This window comes from Heloderma suspectum, chromosome 6, assembly GCF_057233095.1.
Source record: "Heloderma suspectum isolate Gila_16-S chromosome 6, 16-S_ref, whole genome shotgun sequence".
In the NCBI taxonomy this organism is placed as follows: Eukaryota; Metazoa; Chordata; class Lepidosauria; order Squamata; family Helodermatidae; genus Heloderma; species Heloderma suspectum.
Window position 1 is genome coordinate 44,124,361 of NC_139463.1, and position 20,602 is coordinate 44,144,962.

Consider the following 20,602-nt stretch of genomic DNA (forward strand, 5'->3'; position numbering starts at 1 on the left):
GAGGCCATTCAGAAAAATACCACACTTTCCCCATTAAGGTAAAAGTTATGATAATGGTAGCAAAGCACAGGAGAGACCCTGGAGGATGATAACAACTGTAAAGGACCCGCAAATTACTGAGAGTGAGCAATAACGAATGCACAATAAAAGCTTTGTGTAGAAAGACTCTGGAGTCAAGTATGGAGGCGATGATGCACTGGAGGTTCCCCACTCCTGCTGTGGAGAGGAGGGAGTTAAAGAGGCCTTTGCTTGTGTTTTGACTTACAAGAGAATGCGTCAACAGACAGAGCTGGTTCAGATCTTGCTCAATTCAAAAGCAAGCCCCCAGTTAAAAAATTAGTTGCCGACCAGAGCTGTATTTTTTTCCCCTGCTCCAGCAATTGAATGTAATTTTGAAATTGTTTACTTGGCTTATTCCAAAGCCCATCATTGCAGAAACTCTTCTGGTTTCTGCGCTTTTGCACTGAGAAAGGCCTGCAGGTGGGTGGCTTATTTTTGTATAGTTAGCTATATATATGTTTAGTGATTCATTCAGGCAACTGAGCTATTGTTTAAGTATTCTCTGTGGCTTCTTTTTAAGGAAGAAGAATAAGCAATCAGTAGGCACAATAGGGAGCAATGGGAATGGACGTGAGCAGAGAGGAGATCTGACAGATTGCTTTCTCTCCCCACCCCCCACTCCCCTCCCCTCCCCTCCCCTCCAGTGCTCTGTTGAAATGAAATTTCTGCTGATTTGTTAACATTCAAACCCACAACAGGGTTATGCAGAGTTGGAAACACTTTGGAGGAAGGAAAGGAGTGTCGACGGCACAAGGAGGAATCGTTTTTACAAGGGCAAGTTTGTACAGGGTTTGCAGGGGTGCCGACTCAGCCCATCCAATCTGTGCAGGACGCGCCAGGTCAAGGCTGGGGCAGCCAACCCAAGAACCAGATCCAGTGTGGGTATTTTCCAAGCCATGGTCCCTGCAATCCATGGAAACAGAGCTGGAGTCGGGGCCAAGGCCTGAAGAGCCACGAATAGGAGGTCCTGCTCTGTTGGCCAGGCAAGAGCAGAAGGCCTGCCTCCCCAGGTTTACACCTGGCCAATCCGATCCAAGCAGGAGCTGGTTATCACATTCACATTCTCCAGAGAAGGGCTCTGTGGCTCGAGCATGCACTGTCCTGGGTAGGTTGTTACGTCAGCTCTCAGCCTCAGAGCATCAGGTTCCCAGTTCAAGCCCTAGATCAGGGGTGCAGAACCTGTTTCAGCCCGAGGGCCAAATTCCATTCCAGAGAAGCTCCCCATGGGGGTCGCATTCCAGTGGCAGGCGGGGCCGAAGGCAAAAGAGGGCAGGGCCCCAAACCCCAAAATATCAAACGTTGCAGCATATTTTAACTTAAAGCTCCTCCTGCATCAGTTGTGTGCATTTCTGAAAAGTGTGCATTTTTCTCCCACTGATTAAAGCATGTTTGTATGCATTTTTCAAATGTACACGTTTCCATGCACATCTTTCGTTGGGCCACATCACAAGCTCAGAAATGTATGGATTTCAACCACAGATTGCATTCAAGTCTGTGTTTGAGACCAGGAGGTGCAAACTGGTTAATTTCTGGTCTAAAACAAATTGAAATAAAATTCTCAGCACAGCCCTGCAAGGGCCCCGTGCATCAGCCCACTTGGATTACCCATCTGCAAACTGGAGGTTTAGCAAAAACGATGCTATCTACTCAGGAAGATGCAAAAACTGAGTTCAACAGCATACAGCATCTTCTCAGTTCAGCAGCTTATGGAACCAGCATTTGGATTGCCACAATCTCTGTGAAGCTTGATCTGCTTTGTGGCTCTGCCCAAGCCACTTCTTCCAATATCTGCCTTTTCCAGCTTCTTGCCAATTACTGATATAAATGCACAGTCTGATCTAGCCATGTAATATTGTTTTGCATTCCCCTTCTTAGAGCCTTGAGAAGTTCAGGGTGGCTAATACAAGGCCAATTGAAACAGAGAGCTGCATTGACTTGTGGTGTGGCAATTCAGCAGGTGTTTGGGTGCTGCACAAACCAGCACACGGCACACCACTTTCTATGGGCTGTTAAAAGAATTAACTCATCAACATGGCTGGATTATGTGCTGAGCAGGGCAAAGGCTTGCCATAGAAACCTGCTTAATATCTGGGTGCTCCTTAATCTCTAACTGTTCAAATTATTCATGCTTGTCCAGCATAGGCAAAGCAAAGTTTGGAATCTCATGGCAGTAATGAGACATGGCTTGGTGTGCTGAAAAGCATGATTGGATAGCCGTTTTTTGCCACTGGGGCCAGGCGGGGAGTGAGTTAGTCTCACAGGCTCCTGCAGGGTGGGGGTCTTTGCCCCTCCCCCCAGCATCAGCAACTACATTGTGTCTAAAGAGGCATTTTTCTAGAATCTGGATCTGACACCCACATTACTGCCCCCTTTCTCGTGCCATTTTCATGAGAGACAAAGAAGCGGTCAAGGAATTGTGGCCGTGGGTCAATGTCATGTGAATTGATGCCTTTCAGCAGAAACCCACATCCTCTCCTACAGAAGGTCAGGCCTGGCTGGGAACAGAGGCTGTCTTTCTGAGTGGCCTTTTCTGCTCTCTTGGGGGCTGGGATTGGCTTTGTTCCATTTGCTCGCTGTACCATTTCCTTTTTAGGCTCGAAAACCCAGGCAGGCAGAGACCGTAGCATCGATGACAGGTTACAGAAATGTTGCTTGGGAGGCCCTCGCAATACACTTCAGGCTGGGCGAGATCAAGTCTAAGGGAAGGGACTGTAGCTTTCCACCAGGCCCTTGTAGGGGTCAGGAGGTGTCCCCTGGGTTACAGTACTATTTTTGTGTACACAAAGAAGCGAGAACTCACTCGTCCAAAGAGCTCTCCTCTCCGCTGCAAAGAAAGCACAGAGAAAAGTGATTGGTGCAGGACAGCATCTCTTGTAAGTCCACCCTTGTGCTGTCCCTGGATGGTGAACTGGTTTTACCTGGGATGTCCCAGATGATATCACAGCCCCTAATTCCCATAAGGCTACCCTTCCTGGGATTAGGGACGGAGTTCCCTCCTGCTGCATGTAGATTGGTGGGACTGAAAACAGGGAAATGTTGCCTGGTGAAGAGCAGATGGCTGACTTCCCAATTCATGCTGAGAGACCAAAGGAACGAAAACCCTAAGCCTCAGCTCTTCAGCTGGAACAGCAACAGCCTCTCAACAGGGACTTGCCTGAGGCAAGGAAGATGAGTGCTTTTTGCTGGTCCATCACTGGAACGGTCATGGGCTCTCTTCCTCCGATAACAAGCCCCACAAACCACACTGTTACTTGCATGCAACTAGGGTGGCCACTTATGCATCACCAAAAAAGCGGAAGCACGTCACCAAAAAAGAGGCCAGTAGAGGACGCAGATTTGCATGAAGTGGGCATGTGCTAATTTATAGAGAGCGATTGCTGTAATTTAAATAGAAATACGATCCATCTCACCATAGCGGGGAAGACTGTGACCAGGTGTTCTGTGTGTCTGCTCCTCCGTCTGCTGCCCAGGTGCTAAATACCAATGGGCAACTTCAAGACCCCGGCTGCTCTCCCTTCGTGGGGTCCTTTATCTTTAAACTAGATGTGGACTGCACTATCCTTCAAATAGAGAATCTGTTTAAAACAGAGGACTGTACTAGGAGAACCTTTCAGAGAGAGGACTGTTCTCTGTAAAATAGGACACATGGCCATTGTACATTCAACATCTGCACAGCACATGTGGGTGGAATCGTTTGAGCTCTGGGTGTATGGTATCGGGGCGCACATGATGTGAATGGCAAGCAGCAGTTAAGAAGGGATCCAACCCTCCTCATTTTTTGCAAAAGGCAATGAGGCAATTGGGAAATGCCTCCAGGGGGAAAACACACATGGCATTCCTAGACCAAGAAGGCCTACCTGAAGTCCACCTCTCCACACTCACGCTGTGGAAAAGCAACAACCACCCGCTCTTCAAGTTTGAAGCAAAATAATCTCCCCCCATCCGCAGAGCAGTTTGGCACCTAAAAAAAAAACTTCTTAAAAAAATAAGGCAATAAATGACTAGATAAATGCATGGATAAATGTTGTGCTTTAAAAATACACATTAAAAGTGAGAGCATTCCTGAAGCATTGAGGGAGGGGCAAGATGGATGGCTGTGCCAGGGCTCAATTCGTTGGTATTGCATGTCTGTCACTTCGGTGAAGCATTTGCTCTGAGCTGTTTTCATGTTAACTTTTGTCTTCACCTTTCCTCTCTTCTTTCACCTGTGTTATTTCCTTATCCCTCGGGCCCTTGCCAGAATTATAGCCTTGTTTGTGTTGAGTAGCTGCAGAAATTCCTTTGGGCTCATCAGCTTACTGAGCACCTATTGCTTTCAGGAGCTGCAATCCAGAAACCAGCTGGATCAGAGTCCCTGGATTTGAGCAGGCTCACGGTCTGATCCTTTCTTCATCTCCTGTTCTATCAGCAGCCCTCACAGGATCTTGACTCTGGTGCAGCTGCCAGCACTTCCAGTGGTGCCCGCCACCCCGTCTGCCCCCACCACATTGGCAGATAAGTGCCATGCAAAGGGGCAGCCTACAACTAGCTTGCCGAATTTAACATTGTTATGCAGAGTGGCCAAGAGTGTGAGCTGTGAGATAGGAAGTGCCTTCTTTCGATCTCAGCCACAAAGGGGGATTTAGGCCAGCCACTGTTGTCTCAGACTCCCCTTGTACAACTGCAAAGTGGGGATACTGTAATACTAGCTTCCTTGATAGGGAATGTTGTAAGGATTACTAAAATAAAGTATATGAAGTACCTTGAACTCTTGTACCATCGTATGTATCATGGCCCCCTTCCTACGGAACTTTGGAGGTCAGGCAGGCGCTGTGGTGCTGTTTCCGGTGCCTCCTGAAATTATCGTTATTTCAGGAAGCCTTTTTTGATTGACTGGCCACAGTTTTATCAGAATTCTGTTCTTTCTTTTTTTTAAGTAATTATTTTAACATGATGTTTTATTCTTTTAGCCTATTTTGTATTTTATTGTTCGCCACCCCAGAATCTGTCTAGATATATGGCAGTATACAAATGTTATAAATAAATACATACATACATACATTTGCTGCTGCTTCTGATAACTACTACTACATGGTGTTTCTTGGCTTGCTGAGGATTAAAGAGCCAATTGTCGTCACCACTGTAAGCCTGGCACTGTTTTGACTCCCCCTAGCAAGGTGGCCAAAGGCAAGGAACTGGGTGGCTCTGATCTGCACAGGATGCTTCAAGAGCAGTGCAGCAATTGCGCCATGGCTCAGTTGCACAGTGAGCCACAACAGCAGCAGAACCAATAAACATCTGTGTGACTGGGCAGACTGCAGCCTAAGCCTTCTGCTCTGATCTTTGGAGGTCCTGGAATTTCCTGTCCAAAGATGACATCCTCCGTGATTTCAGTGGGATGCTGAGCTGCTGTGTGCCAGCAGAACGGGTTAGTCTCGCTGTCAGACAGGTGCTCGACAGGCAGCCCTGAGTCACCAGCTCAGAGCAGCAGACTGGTTGAGGGACAGAGCGGGAAGCGAGCAGAGGCGCGACAGGCCTGCAAGCCGCTACTTGAGCGGGCAGACACAGCTGCACTGCTGTAGGGCCCCAGGCTCTGCAAACAGCCTAGGAGGAACCCAAGACATCTCCCCGGTATGTTCTTAACATGCAGAAGAAGGTATCCTTGTCTTGCTTCCATGCTTTTCCCCTCTGTGACCAGCCTTTTGGCACCAGATTCTGTCTGGAGGTGCACTGAGGAATCCAGAAGCCGTGTTGCTAGTAACAGAAACCCTGCACCCCATGTGGAAGAAATACACAACCTAGAACTCCCTCCCAGAACACCTATGTGGGGCTCCTTTGCTCCCTTCTAAATTCATTGTTTCCATGAGGACCCTTTGTAGCCCCTAGTCCTCCCAAGGATAAATAGTGCCCTGGGCAAGAAGCACCTTCAGTGCCACCCCCTCTGTCAACTTACAGCTTTCTTTTTAAAAATTATTTATAGTGCTTATAGTGTTTATTGTATTCGTAGTGCTTGGTAATCTCACCTCAAAGAAAAGCCATGTTCCACTGATTTTTATCTAGAATGAATGGAAAAAGAAGCAGACATTAAAACAGCCTTCCCCAAACTGGTGCCCTCCAGAAGATTTGAACTAGAGTTCCCAGCATTCCTGACCATTGGCCATGTTGGTTTGGGGATGATGGGAGTTGAACTTCATCTGGAAGTTCGTTTTTGTAGTTAGTACCCAAACAAGCTGTAGAACTTTGGGGTTGGGGGAAGTTAAAGACACAGACTTCTTCGTGGTCTCTGCGCATCACACATATGGGCTCTGCACCTGCATGGAGCCTCAATTCAGGAAACTTCTATCACTGAGGAATTTTGGCAGGAACCCTTCCCCCACCGTCCCAGTGCGCATGTCCCCAGCAGGTTCCCACTTATCCCCTCAGTTCCTTGAGACCGACATTGTAGCCTCGGAACCAAGAAGAAATACCTTTGGTACCCAACATCAAACTTGAGTATGACACTGAAGAGAGGACAGCGGGTGGGTTGTGTGAACACACAGATGACCATTTGAAGAACTACTGTTACAGGTAACAACCTGTCTTTCTTTGTGGTCTCCGAGCATCACACATATGGGCAAGTAGCAAGCTATAGACACTAAAGACTGTAGTAGTAGATGACTACTAGCAAGCTATAGACACTGTAGACTGGATTTTCGGGCTAGAGCTGACTGTACTTTTGGTCGTACTGTCCTTTAATCTGCATTGTAATAAGACACCAACCCACCACCTTGTAAGTTAGCTTATATATATATTTAATGGTGGAACATCCATCCACCTGCATTTTTCAGTGGTGCCTTCCAAACACCTGTGGTTTGTGAGAACTCGGCCAGTGCAAGACATAACTCAGCACTGGCCTCTGGCCTGTGCATCGTTGGGGGCCTCTTGGCAATGCTGTTGGCAGCAGCGTGTGGAACCGAAGAGGATGGAGGGTCAGGTCTGATGCCTGTTATTATGTTGCAGCAAAGCAGATGGCTGCAATCGCTGCTTGGTGTTGCTGAGACAAGGCAGCCAGTCCATGTTCCCTGTGCCATCGTTCTAGGCCCCTTCTGCTCAGAGGCTGCTAACTGTGAGCTCCTCTTCCTCCCCAGTTGCAGCAGCTCTGCCATCTCCTCCCCCTCATGAAGCCTTCCCTTCTGAAGCAAAGCCTACAGCAGGAACAGCGGCTTCAGGAGCAGCCTGAGAAAGAGCAGCAGGAGGCACTATCTGACCTGGACCAGGAGGTGAGAACAGTGGGGTGCATTTAATGGAGGGCTGTTGTCAGTGCAGCAGGCCAAGAAGGGTTGTGGAAGGTGGAGAGCAGAGGAACAGTGGGCAGAAAAGCCCGTGGGGATGCTGTGCAGTGCCAAGCAATGATCTCTGACAAAGCTCCCAGTGCTGGTGGAACTAGGCCTCATCTCCTTGCTCTTCGTAAAATCGGCAAGTTAGACAAGATCAGCAGATCGTCTGGTAAGAGAAACTGTAGGTAAGGCACCCTCCAGATGCCAGCATTCAGCCTTGTGAAGATGGGATGAATAGCTACTGGCAAGTAGCAGGAGGATGGGAGGAGACAGCCAGTGATGAGCAGAGAGTTCTCTCCCACCTTGGGAGAGGAGCGATGGTTGTGAAAGGAGTCTGAGGGTGCTGTATATCCAGCTCCCCTTCTAAGGAAGTGTGGGGTCAGGGTCGGCTTGAGGTCTTGAAACCCCTTATGAATAGATCTCAGATCCTTTCCTTGTCAGGTTCCTCTGTTGCTGGATTACACTTAGGAGGTTTTTTTCTTCCTGTGTTTAACCCTCACCTATCTCCTGCCACTTTAGAACTGTTGACCCTTGCCCTGCCCTCCATGGCACGGTGACTGCTGCTTCTCTTCTTTCTTTCTATTTAAAAATTCAATTGGCAACATTTTTTGCCTAGGTAACTAACTGGCTGCCAAACACGTTACCTTCAGGGACCCATTTCCACATGGACATATGTGCTGAAACCAGGGCTGGTGTCAGGCTAGGCATGGGCGGGCACCTGCCGAGGGCCCACATCCCAGCAGGGGCCCACTGACAAGACCCCCTGGAGTGGCTCCTCCTCTTCAGCTCTGCTTGTTCACCTGCCTCTCACTGTGGCCCAGACAACAGTGGTGAGGAGGAAGGACAGGAAATGCCACCGCCTATTTGCTCCATGGCTCTCTGCCTGTCAGGCAAGCAAGTGGTAGCAATTATGAGAGTGAGAGGAGGAGGAGCAATAGCAGCCAGTGACAATGGTGGTGAGAAGGCAGACTCACTGAGGGAGGGGGCCCATGCAAGGCGTCTTGCCCAAAGGCCCTCCAAAACCTGGAACGAGCTGTGGCTAAACAGCCCCCTGCCGCCCCCGCCGCCCCCAGCATACCTGCTGCAGAACCATTGCTCAAAATCACAGTGGATTCTGGAGAGTTGTTTTGGAGTCTTACACGCGGTTCCTGTGTGATACTGGCCAGGCACAATGGGCCTAAGTGTTGTGTTATTCCACTTGAACTGAGAAGGGACTTGAACTGAGAAAGGATCCCAGAACACTTCCAATACTTAATAGAACGAGATCTGAACATGGTGGGCCAGCTGTCTTTCTGGGAAGCTCATCCACCATAGCTAATCTTGCCACTGAAAAACTACTGATAAACGTCTGAGTTACCTTCCCGGGATCCCTGGAACACTGTTTGAAAGCTGTTGGACAAAACATGCCCAACCCCCTTTGGATGTTCCTCAGGGAGTGACCATAGCTCAGTGGTAGAACATATCCTTTGCATTCAGAAGGTCCCATTTCAGTTCCTGGCATTTCCAGTTAAAAGGTGATGGGGAAGATTTCCCTCTTTGAGAATCTGGAGAGATGCTGCCAATCAGAGTAGAAAATACTGGGGTAGATGGACCAATGGTCTAATGTGGTATGAGGCAGCTTCCTGTGTTCCTCATAGGTTTCTCAGAAGTCCTATTGTTAGCTATCTTCTGAATGTTTTGCAATTTGCCAACATTCTTCTTGAACTTGATGCAGAATGCACAGAGCCTGGCCATATCGTGAGGTGAAATGAGGTGATTTTTTTTTATCACGATTAAATCATAGCAAATTATCAAGATATTTCATTTATTTTATACAAAGGAGAAGTTTCTCACCTTCTCAATATAAAATAATAGTGCTGTGCAAACTAATAGGGGCATGGTGAATTTTCAGCAACAGCAATTTTGAAGGCAAGAGGAGGAGGTTTTTGTAGGTATTCAAAAGGTTTCTCTGTCTTTCTTGCATGCGCGCGCGCACACACACACACACACGCACACACTTATCTTTTTTGTGTGCTGTTTGCTGCTTGCAGTTTGATGTTGTTATTTTTTAAAAGCACGGGCTTCTTCCTGAAGTGATCCTAGCCAAACAGGGAACACATCCGTAGTGTCACATCATCACACAGCCAAACAAGCATTCTCCTCACTCTGAATAAGCTTTCTAGCAACATACACCCAATCAGATTTGACTAGGTAGTGATGTCAGATGAAGCCAAATCAGTGTGATGACAAAGCTTCCTGCTCTCATTCTCATGGATGAATATTTAATTACCTTTCAGTGGTCTCCCTGAGAATTTGCTGAAGTGGATGTGAGTGTGTGGAGAGTTTCGGGGAGGGGGTGCATGAAATGTGTCCCCCTTCAGCTCACCCTTTAAACTAAAGCCTCCAGTTGGTTTGCTACATCATTCCCGCATCAAATGTCTTGCCAAGCTTACAGAGACGGGACAGGGTGTTCGGGCCGGGGAAGGGGGGCTGAGATCTATCCAGCTGTGAGCGCTTTGTTGTTAAGGGGTTTGTTTTTACAGGACTACAAATGAACTCTTTATTTCTCACCAGCATCAGAAGTTCAGAGTGAGGTCCACGTGGCCTCGGAGCCAGGGGACTCTGGCAGGAGGCATCAAAGGAGGCAAGGAGGGGATTTGGAGGAGTCACAGGAAAAAAATGCCAAAAAAATGCCGCTTTATTGTCAGCCACTGGGGCTTGTTTGCAGAGGGAAGTGAGGAAGGGAAGCTCTGTAATGTATGGCTTTTAATTTCAGGCTGAGGGTTGGAGAGAGACCAGAGGGAAGTGCTCCAGGGCTCTCAGCTAAAGCAAAAGCAGGGAGATGAGCAGCTAGAAGGAGTGATGGGGCATGAGAGCAGCCAGTGCTTGGAATAAACGGCTGTCCTGCAGTGCCACACTGATAGTTCCATGTTTTGGGGCATCCACATACTAAGAGTTTTGTTGCATTCATGCAGTGAAGGCTGGTGCAAGTTAGTATGGGATTAGATTCAGAACTTAGTCCTGCATGGAAAGCTATGCGTGAATGCAGTGGAGGCTGGCTCCGATGTCAGTGGAGTGGTGAATCCGCTTCTGGTTTCAGCCAGAACCATTCAGAACTCTAAAGGGGCCATCCAAGCTTCATGTGTGTGTGTATGAGGGTTAGGTGCTTAACACCTTGGATAGCTCCTTTAGCATTCTACCTGGTTCTGGCTGAAACCCGAAACGGATTCACCACTCCACTGACATCGGAGCCAGCCTCCACCACATTCACGCCTAGCTTTTCATGCAGGACTAAGTTCTGCATCTAATCCTATACTAACTTGCACATTAAGCATTCCCTCTGTACTCACTACAGTTCTTGAAGAAGTGATTTATCCTTGTTTTCCCTTGCTTTTCTCTCTAGTCATATTGAAGGCTGAGGGGCTATGATGTCCTCTCCTTCATCTTCCTACCCAGTCCCCCCAGAGCAGAGGGCAATGGAAATAAAAAGGGACATTCTAGGCATGAATTTATAATCTGTCTGACTGCATCAATTGATCTCTAGCGTAAAGCTGCCTCATTTGTTTCTGCTGTAGCTCCAGTCACTTCGATACCGAAACAAGAAATTACAATGCAATGTTTAAAGTGTGATTCCCTCTGACCTTTCCTACAAACTTTGCAAATACATTTCATAAATGCTGAAAGCCTCTTTTGAAAATCCCTCCACCACCACCACCTCCACCCCTCTCGAACCTTCTGAGGGCTGCTGTTCTCATCCTTCTAAATCTCTGCTTCTTGGAGAGGTTTTTGCCTGTGCAAAGATCCCTGAGCCCAGAGTGTGCTGACAACCGGCAAATCATTCCTCATGTGTAAATTGTTCCATAACCTCACAGTGAAATGTCAGCAGTTCCATGGTCAAGTATGCAACAGACAGACAGTGCCCTGGCAAGTTGGTTTCAATGGGAGATCAGTGGCAGATGCAAAGGTGGACAAAGGGCGGTTGCCCTGCGTGGGATGGGTCTACAGCACAGCTCGACAAACCCATGTGCATCCCCAGGGAGCTCCCTCTTTTCTGCCTGGGAATGCCTCATGTTTTCCAAGCTGTCTGCTTAAACCAAGACTCAGTGATGTAGTGAAGCTAGGCAGGGCAGGGTTGAAGCACCAGGACTTTCTGAGTAGCAGGCACAATGATGTCATCTGTCACACACATCTCCCTCAAGCTTCCCTGCTCCCTCCGAGCTTAGCTGCAATCTCACAGCAGCTGGGGGAGGAAATTGATTTTCCCAGCAGCAATATATTGTTGCGCGCTATCCCTGTTGTCATGAAAAGTACGGCTTCGTTTTTGAATGGGCAATGAAGACCCATTAGCTTTACAAAAGACTTGCTTCTGGTGGAGATGAAACCTGATTTGTTGATATAGATTTGGGGGGCTGTCCCTGAAGGCATGGTGGTGGGGACTATCACGATGAGTGCCTGCACTTCCAAATTTACCGTTACACCCCTGTCGAGACCACTAAACCGCAGTAAAGATCAGAGTGGCAAAAGCTTCTTAACTCCAGCTCTCCCTAGAAGCACCATGTGTTCTGGTCTGTTAGGGTCCTATATTCAGAGCACGGCTGTCAATAGGTCTGCTAATCAAGAAGAGAGCCAATGTGGTGGCCTGTCTAGAGTATCTGGCTTAGACCAGGGAGACTTGGGTTCGAATCCTCACTCAGTCATGCAGATAATTGGGTGGCCCTGGGAAAGTCACTGTCTCTCAGCCTACCCTACCTCATAAGGGTGCTGTTCCTGTGAGGATAAAATGTGATCTCATCCTATGTACATTGCCCTGTTTCCTGCTGACACCAGCTGAGGTTCTCTTTGTTTATTCTATGCATTGGTCATGCCCACCATTTCCCCCCCCTTTTCTCCCCTTCCCCCGATTTAGCAAAACCAGATTCAATTATACAAAATGGTTTAAAAGCAAAACTATGCAATATAAGAGAAATTGTGCAAATTTGGATAATTTATACAGGTTGCAGAATTTGGATTGTCTGGGTGGAGATTATTTGATTGCATATTTATGTATGCATTTATTTACAGGCTTTATACCCTTCCTTTCCTATCAGAGTGCTCGAGGCAGCTTACAATATAACATAACACGTTATATAACGTATCACTTATAGCATAATATACACATTCTCCTAACTATTGTGCAGTTCCAGCTTGGTAGCTCCAATGTATTTCTCTTTGGCACTCATCTGTGCAGGATCTGTGTTGATCAGGGACTTGGCCCTGGATGCAAGGTTGGAGGAGGGGAACTAATGAGACCAACAGCTGGGAAGGAAGAGCGTTCCCTGGGCTCAGTGACTGTTTTTGAGCTTTGGGAAGATCATCGCTTTATCCAGCCTCTGCAGCAGTGCTGGCATATGCTGAAAGCAATAGGAGCCCATGGGGGTGTTCAGATGGTAACATAGGGAGAAGAAGGCATCGTGGCTTCTCCCCCCGCCCCCGTGTGCTGTGCACATGACCACCATTTGCATAATTCCCTGCAATGCAGCACAGGTTGGCATGTTGTCCGATCCTGGAGTGTAGAGTGGGTACAAAGCTACCGCCACACACTGGGTTCAGACGACATGCCAACCCACGCTGCATCACGGGGAATTATGCAAATGGTGGTTGCGTGCACGGCATGCAGGAGGCAAGGGGAGGAGCCACAATGGCATCTTCTCCCTACGTGATTGTCCGAACCCGGTACGTGTCTCTGATTCTCAGTCAGACAACTGTAGGACAAGGAATAATGCCATATATTGCAGATCAGGAAGAGCGGATATTGTGTGGTATTCCTCTGTGAGCAGGGAGGTATTCAGTACACCCGAACAACTAAAGGACGATAGTTTCTAGACCTGATAGTGTAGAACTGCCCTAGGTGAGAATATAGTTTGGTGGCAAGAGTCCATTGTAGATTTGGGGTGCTTCCCAATGGAGGGTTCCTAGCACTACCAATCACAAGGCATTGTGCAGCTATTCCGTCTTTTCCTCCTCAATTGTTTTTTTTTTTCATAGTAAGAAATAAGATGGAAGAAGTGGTGGGAAAACATGGGAGGGCTACAAATGGAAGACAACGACGTCTGGACCTCATTCTATGAATGAGGCAATGCGATTGCACAAGAAAAGCCTCATCTGGAAGCACCCTTGGACCCAAGTCTCAGTTTGTAAGAGAGAAGATCAGAGTTTGACTTCTGAACGAGTATCTGAAGTTCAGTGAGAATTGGATTGCAAATATCCAGCTTCAGAACTGAATTTCAGGGCTGACATTTTATAAAGAAAACAGTAAGCAATGAAAATGTTTCATAACCAGCTGGGACTTGCCTCTCGAGATATGTCTGAAAGCATGTGGGCCAGGCTTGTTGAAATCTCAGAAGCCAAGAGGATCTTGCTGAATAAGATTTCCGTGGGTCAGAGGTGAGCTTCAGCACTTCGTAGTCCCTCCCCATGGACTGGCAGAAACAGAATAATTCATGCCAAGGAAAAAAATCATGCAACCTATTACAGAATGAAGAATTAATCTCTCACAGACATGGATTGGCATGGAATGTTTATTCTTTTTGCTCAAGAGTACACACAGAGTTTTCTCTGTCTGTTTGTCACAGTAGGACAAGGAGTAACACTCACCAACAGCCAATGTGGTCCGTCTTCTCACCCCCTCCTTTCGGTTTTGTGTCTTCCCCCAGTAGTAGCAGTAATGGGAAATGGCATAAGGGGCTCCTTAACATTCACTGCAGGGGCACAGCTTAGAAAGGCGAGGAAGAGAGATCTCATTAACCAGTGATGTTATTAAACTTTCTAAAATCCAGACAGCTCAAATGGGTCCTTTTTTAATGATCTGACATTTGCATACAAAAAACCAGAGGCAGAGGAAAGAGGAGGCACCCTGCTTGTTTTCTAACACTGTTTGGTTTTTGTGCTGGGCTTGGAGTGGCAACTTAAATATTGCCAAAAAAGAGGAAATGCATCACCAAAAATGGGGACATATTTTTGTGAACCACCCAGAGAGCTTTGGCTATTGGGCGGTATGGAAATGAAATAAATAAGAAAAAGAGGGCACCAATCTGCATGATGTCTGCATATGCAAATGTATCTGCATAGGTGCAAATTTAGAAATAATCAGCATTATTTCAATAGAAATACAAGAGATCGCGCCATGGTGGAGAGGCTGCCTAGGTGAGCTGTGTACTGGCTCAGTCTGCCGTCCAGATGCTAGCTGCTGATGGGGAACTTCAAGGCCCCTGCTGCTCTCCCTTCTTAGGGGTCTTTATTTTTAAACTGGACTTGGACTGGACAGCCCTTCAAATCGAGGACACCTTCAAATCAAGGACCGTCCTCTGCCAGCAGTCCGAAATAGATGACTACCCTCTGTATAGTAGGGGTACAGACAGGCAACCCTATCTGTGCTGTTGGATTCAAGCACAAGTTAGAATCCCCTTATTTAGATGCATCAGAACAGGAGCTTTTTATGGCTTCCCGTGGTCAAATAGTAGCTGCGTTTGGAATGCAAACACCTTTATCCAACCTCTGGCACTCTGCTGTGGTGGTACAGATTATCCAAAGGCCAGATAGAACTTCTCATATTTCATCTCCTTGTGTCTGTGCTATACATTAGCCTGTGCTCCTGATTTCATCTTGACTAACTCAGAAAAGGAGGAAACCAACCATGATGGGTCAATCATGTTTAGGATGAAGAATTGATTCCCAAATTGCTTTGGTTTTGTTATTCTAAGTTATCAATAGATCAGGCTTCCTCTAGTGTTTCCAAATAGCTAATTGTGGTAGCTGGACTGTGGTTAAGTAGTTACAAGTTTTTAATTGCGAGGAACAAATAAACAGTCCTTTTCTTGCTATTGCTTGGTTGTAGGAAGATATTGGCCATAGAAAATTACTGAGGCTTTTTCTGTCGGGCATTTTCTGGAATTGGTGGCACTCATTCAGTTTCTCCAATCCTTACAAACTACCTCCATCCTGAGCTGAGCTCATGGCAATACCCAGCTGTCCCTGGCATCACCAAGGTCAGGGCTAGGTGTATGCTACAATTCTATGGTATTGGGGCAGAAAGTAGTATTGGTTACTACATTCAGCTTCCTGAGAGAATCTCAGCTTTCATCTTCAAAAAAGCAAACCTTCTAGCTGTTATTCATTATAGATTATGCTTGAAATTGAGTGGGCAATGGCTGCTGGAATCTCAGTAGTGAGAGAGGTGGTTACATAGCTCCTTATTCCTCCCCAGCACTTCCAAAATTAGAATAACTTTTGCAAAACAATAAACATTGCAGAATAAATTATGCAAGGTGAGCGAAACCATAAACATCATCATCCTATAAACTATTATCCAATCCCTATGTAGCCAAAACAGCACCATCCAGATGGAAGAGGGAGGTATCAGTAGGTCAAGGGAACTCCAAGATATGCAGAAGTACACAAAAGCTTTAGGAGGGGCGGGGGAACAACACCTAAGTGAGGCGAGGGGAGAATGAGGACTGAGGCATGCTCAGAGGCCACAAAATGTTGACTGACTGTTGGAGGGGGATAGAAAACTGGGGGAGAGGGGGAAATGGAATATCCTGGAAAAGGGCATGGCTGGCTGGAACCCTGAACAGGAGCACTCTATACTGCAAAATTTTGTTGCAGGTGCCACTTGTATATACTAATAGAGAACTCAGGTGCTATTACAATTATGCTGCCAAAATGGGGCTACTAAGAAACAATGTGAAGGTTTCAGCCTGCCTGGGAGAACCTCAGGGTTTGCATACAAAGAAGACCTTTAGGAAAAAACTTATGAGGGTGCAGTTCCCCCCCTGCCAAAAAAAACAGCCCAGTGAGGACTGAGCATGCTCAGTATTTATTTATTTATTTATTTATTAAATTTATTAATTGCCCATCTGACTGGTCACCCAGCTACTCTGGGCGATGTACAGCATATAATAAAACAGTTTAAAACAATAAAATTGTACAATAAAAACGTTTTCTAAACTACCCTAACCCACCCCAAATGCCTGCCTGAACAACTACGTTTTTAATGCACGGCGGAAGCTCATTAAAGTAGTAGCCACAGAATGGTGAGGGTGTTTCCAAACATGTCTTTTATTGTGCAATCTCACTGCCTTATTAATGGAATTGTGTGTGTGTGTGGGGGGGGTATTTCCAGACATCATCAACTTCAGTTTGTAGCCCCCTGTGATTTCTTCCCACTGCTTCTGCCTTTTTTCTTACCAGAAAAGAAACCTGTTCAGGACGAAAGGGTGAAATAGTTGCACAAAGCCTTTGCATTATTAATGTGAGGAGCCCTCTGTCTGGAAGCACCCCTGAGTGTCTCGGGGGGTGGGGGTGGGAATGGAAAGAAGGCCTGGCTTGAATAATGAACAGGAGCACTGCATAGTGCGACATGCTGTTGCAGGAACCCTTTGTTTGCTTAATTTGGATCATTTGCACCTAGGTCAGGTCACAGCATTTGTCTGCCTGCCTCACCTGTTAGCGTGCCAGCTAAGGGCCAAACCAGATGAGTCAGAGGAAGAACCGTAGAATCATAGAATCATAGAATAGTAGGGTTGGAAGGGGCCTACAAGGCCATCGAGTCCAACCCCCTGCTTAATGCAGGAAACCAAGTCAGAGCATCCCTGACAGACGGCTGTCCAGCCTCGTCCTGAATGCCTCCACTGTGGGAGAGCCCACCACCTCCCTAGGTAATTAGTTCCATTGTTGTATTGCTCTAACAGTCAGGAAGTTTTTCCTGATGTTCAGACGGAATCTGGCTTCCTGTCACTTGAGCCCATTATTCCGTGTCCTGCACTCTGGGATGATCAAGAAGAGATCCTGTCCTTCCTCTCTGTGACAACCTTTCAAGGACTTGAAGAGCGCTATCATATCTCCCCTCAGTCTTCTCTTCTCAAGGCTAAACATGCCCAGTTCTTTCAGTCTCTCTTCATAGGGCTTTGTTTCCAGTCCCCTGATCATCTTTGTTGCCCTCCTCTGAACCCTCTCCAGTTTGTCTGCATCCTTCTTAAAGTGTGGTGCCCAGAACTGGACACAGTACTCCAGATGAGGCCTAACCAGTGCTGAGTAGAGGGGAACTAGTACTTCCCGGGATTTGGAAGCTATGCTTCTATTAATGCAGCCCAAAAGAGCATTTGCCTTTTTTGCAGCCACATCACATTGTTGGCTCATATTCAGCTTGTGATCGACAACAATTCCAAGATCCTTCTCACTTGTAGTGTTGCTGAGCCACATATCCCCCATCTTGTAACTGTGTATTTGGTTTCTTTTTCCTAGGTGCAGAACTTGGCATTTATCCCTATTAAGTGTCATTCTGTTGTTTTCTGCCCAGTGCTCCAGTCTATCCAGATCACTTTGAATTTTGTTTCTGTCTGCCAAGGTATTAGCTATCCCTCCCAATTTTGTGTCATCTGCAAATTTGATCAGCATTCCCTGCACCTCCTCCTCCAAGTCATTAATAAAAATGTTGAAGAGCACTGGGCCCAGGACTGAGCCCTGCGGTACCCCACTCGTTACCTCTCCCCAGTTTGAGAAGGTCCCATTGAGAAGCACTCTTTGAGTCCGATTCTGTAGCCAACTGTGGATCCACTGGATCGTTGTTTCATCTAGCCCACTTTGAGCTAGTTTGCTCATCAGGAAATCATGGGGCACTTTGTCGAAAGCTTTGCTGAAGTCGAGGTATATGATGTCTACAGCATTCCCATGGTCTACAAGGGAGGTTACTTGATAAAAAAATGAGATCAGATTCGTCTGGCAGGACTTGTTTTTGACAAATCCATGTTGGCTTCAAGTAATCACGGCATTGTGCTTCCAGATGGATTGCTTTATCATCTGCTCCAGAATTTTCCCAGGGATTGATGTCAGACTCACTGACTGGTCTGTAGTTCCCAGGTTCCTCCTTTTTACCCTTTTTGAAGATAGGGACCACATTAGCCCTCCCGTCATCGGGCACTTCCCCTGTCCTCCATGATTGCTCAAAGAGAATAGACAGCGGTTCTGAGAGTTCTTCTGCCAGTTCCTTTATTACTCTAGGATGCAGTTCATCTGGCCCTGGAGATTTGAACTCATTCCAAGTAATTAGGTGTTCCTTGACCATATGCCTATCGATCTCAAGCTGCAATCCTGCCCCTTCAGCCTGTACTTCACCTTTGCCAGGGGGCTCATAGACCCACTTTTGGGAGAAGACTGAGCCAAAGTAGGAATTGAGCACCTCTGCCTTTTCTTTGTCATCTGTTATTGTTTTGCCATCCTTATTTAAGAGCTGAACAACCATTTCTTTCCTCTGCCTTTTACTATGCACGTAGCTGAAGAAAGCCTTTTTGTTGTTTTTAGCATCCCTCGCTAACCATGCTCTGAGCCATGATCGGTTTTCCTGAAGTTTTGTTTGAAAGACTAACTGCAGCTGCTGGGCCTCCCAATTTGGCTCAGGGCCACAGCATGGGGGAGCACTGGGTATAAACTTTTCCTTCTGTGCTGTTTTCCCAGTCTGAACCACATGCACACACACCCCGGAGCTGCTATCTGCTCCATAGGGCAAAACATTCAGGCAACACATACACCTTACCTCAACACTGTGACCATCATCTGCATCACAGCTTCCAATGCAGCCTTCCCCAACCTGACCCCTTCCGGAATGGTGTTGGACTACAACTCCCAGAATCCCACAGGCAGCATAGCTGCCTAGAGGTTTCTGGTAGTTGTGGTCCAACACATCTGGATTGCACCAGAAGCCTGTTCCACTGGCTCCATTTAGAATTCGTGGGAAGTCCTATCACGGATCTCTAACCATAGCATCTACTTTTGATCCACAGAGTGTAAGACGTGAGCCAGAAAGTCCCTGGTTCAAGCTTCACCGCCACCTCAGCTGCAAGGCAGTATTCACTCTGCCTCAGCCCTTCCTTTGCTAATAGGAGGATAATGAAGCACGGCTACCTTACAGAGCTGTTGCAGCAATTACTGAGATGATTTTGAAGTGTTTTGAATACTTGAAAAGTGCTACATAAATGCTAAAGGTGTATTTGTTTATTTAATGATTAGTATTTTATATAAGACAACTTACTGGTTTTCACCAAGTAATACCTGTACCCAGCTCTGTGCAGTGCATCCTGGCTGCTCAAACAGCCCTCCAGCCTATCCTAGAACCAGTCAGTGTGCATCTTTTAAAAACCCACCCAGTACTGACTCAAAGAATCTGCCTTCTTCCTTGTTTCCCTTGGGATGCTGTTCGGTCATCTATGCTGTTTAAAGACACAGTAATCTGTATCTTCTTTTTCCCTCCTCTCCCCAGTCAGTACTGATCTTTCTCAGCTCTCAAGGCTTGTTCTGCTTTTGGTGCCAATTCCCAATCCATGTGACACATGAATCCTCATTGGGCCTAACAAGGCTTCCCCTGGCACCAGTGCTTTGAGGACTGGGTCTTGCCATCTGTCACTCTAAAAAATCTCTATAATAATACTTGTTCTTGATGCGTCTGTGGAGCCATGCTGTGAATCCAACTCCCAGAAAGCACAGCATGCCTGGGAGAGAATTATAACAAGGACTTATAGAGGACTTATATTATATAGGACTTATATTATATTATATTATATAGGACTTATATTATAACAAGGACTTATACATTCAGAGATACGTGAAGCAGCCGAAGAAGTTTCTAGCCCTCATGGCTGTACAGGGAAAAGTAAACAGTGCCTTCTAAGAATCAAGGCACACAACCCTTTGGACATCACAATGAAGCTCTTACAAACTGACATTATTTGGCAGGATGACTCGACTTGAATGTGACTTATTTTTTCATTTGTCTCATCAAGTGCTCAGGACCAAGGGCAGACAGAAAAGCACAAGACTGAAGAAAATACCATGTCGTAGCTCAGAACTCCTGAACAGCCAGCTGCAAAATGGCGGAAACATTGGGGGAACACAGGGAGGGGAAACATTGGGGGAGACCTCTTGACCAGCGTCAGTGAGGTCACAGCCAGGTGAAAGATACACCCCTGGGCAGGGCTATCATGCCAAAGTAAATGCAGAGGGTTGGTACACACCACAACAGAAGTGCAGACAAGCCGAATTTAGGAAAACAATTGGACTAAAAGTAGCCTCAGAAAAACTGGTTTTTCTGCGAAAACATCCGGAATGGCTGCAAGATGGCCATGACATCATGTGCTCCGAATGACCTCCAAACTCAGCCAACTCGCAGCAAATCCCCCGTTGAGACACCCCTGGCAAGTCAGGGAGGACCTGTGCCTTTTGTGACCCTCCCTCTCCAA

At 46.8% G+C, this 20,602-nt stretch overlaps 1 protein-coding gene across 1 annotated transcript in view; it reads left to right on the forward strand.

The window, feature by feature from the left end:
- The window catches only part of FAM178B (family with sequence similarity 178 member B), a 210,008-nt gene that overhangs the window by 147,740 nt on the left and 41,666 nt on the right, over positions 1-20,602 (forward strand). Inside the window, exon 14 of the mRNA XM_084808207.1 lies at positions 7,167-7,298. Within this exon, the coding sequence (XP_084664333.1) occupies positions 7,167-7,298 (132 nt within the window). The remainder of the gene's footprint in view (positions 1-7,166; positions 7,299-20,602) is intronic.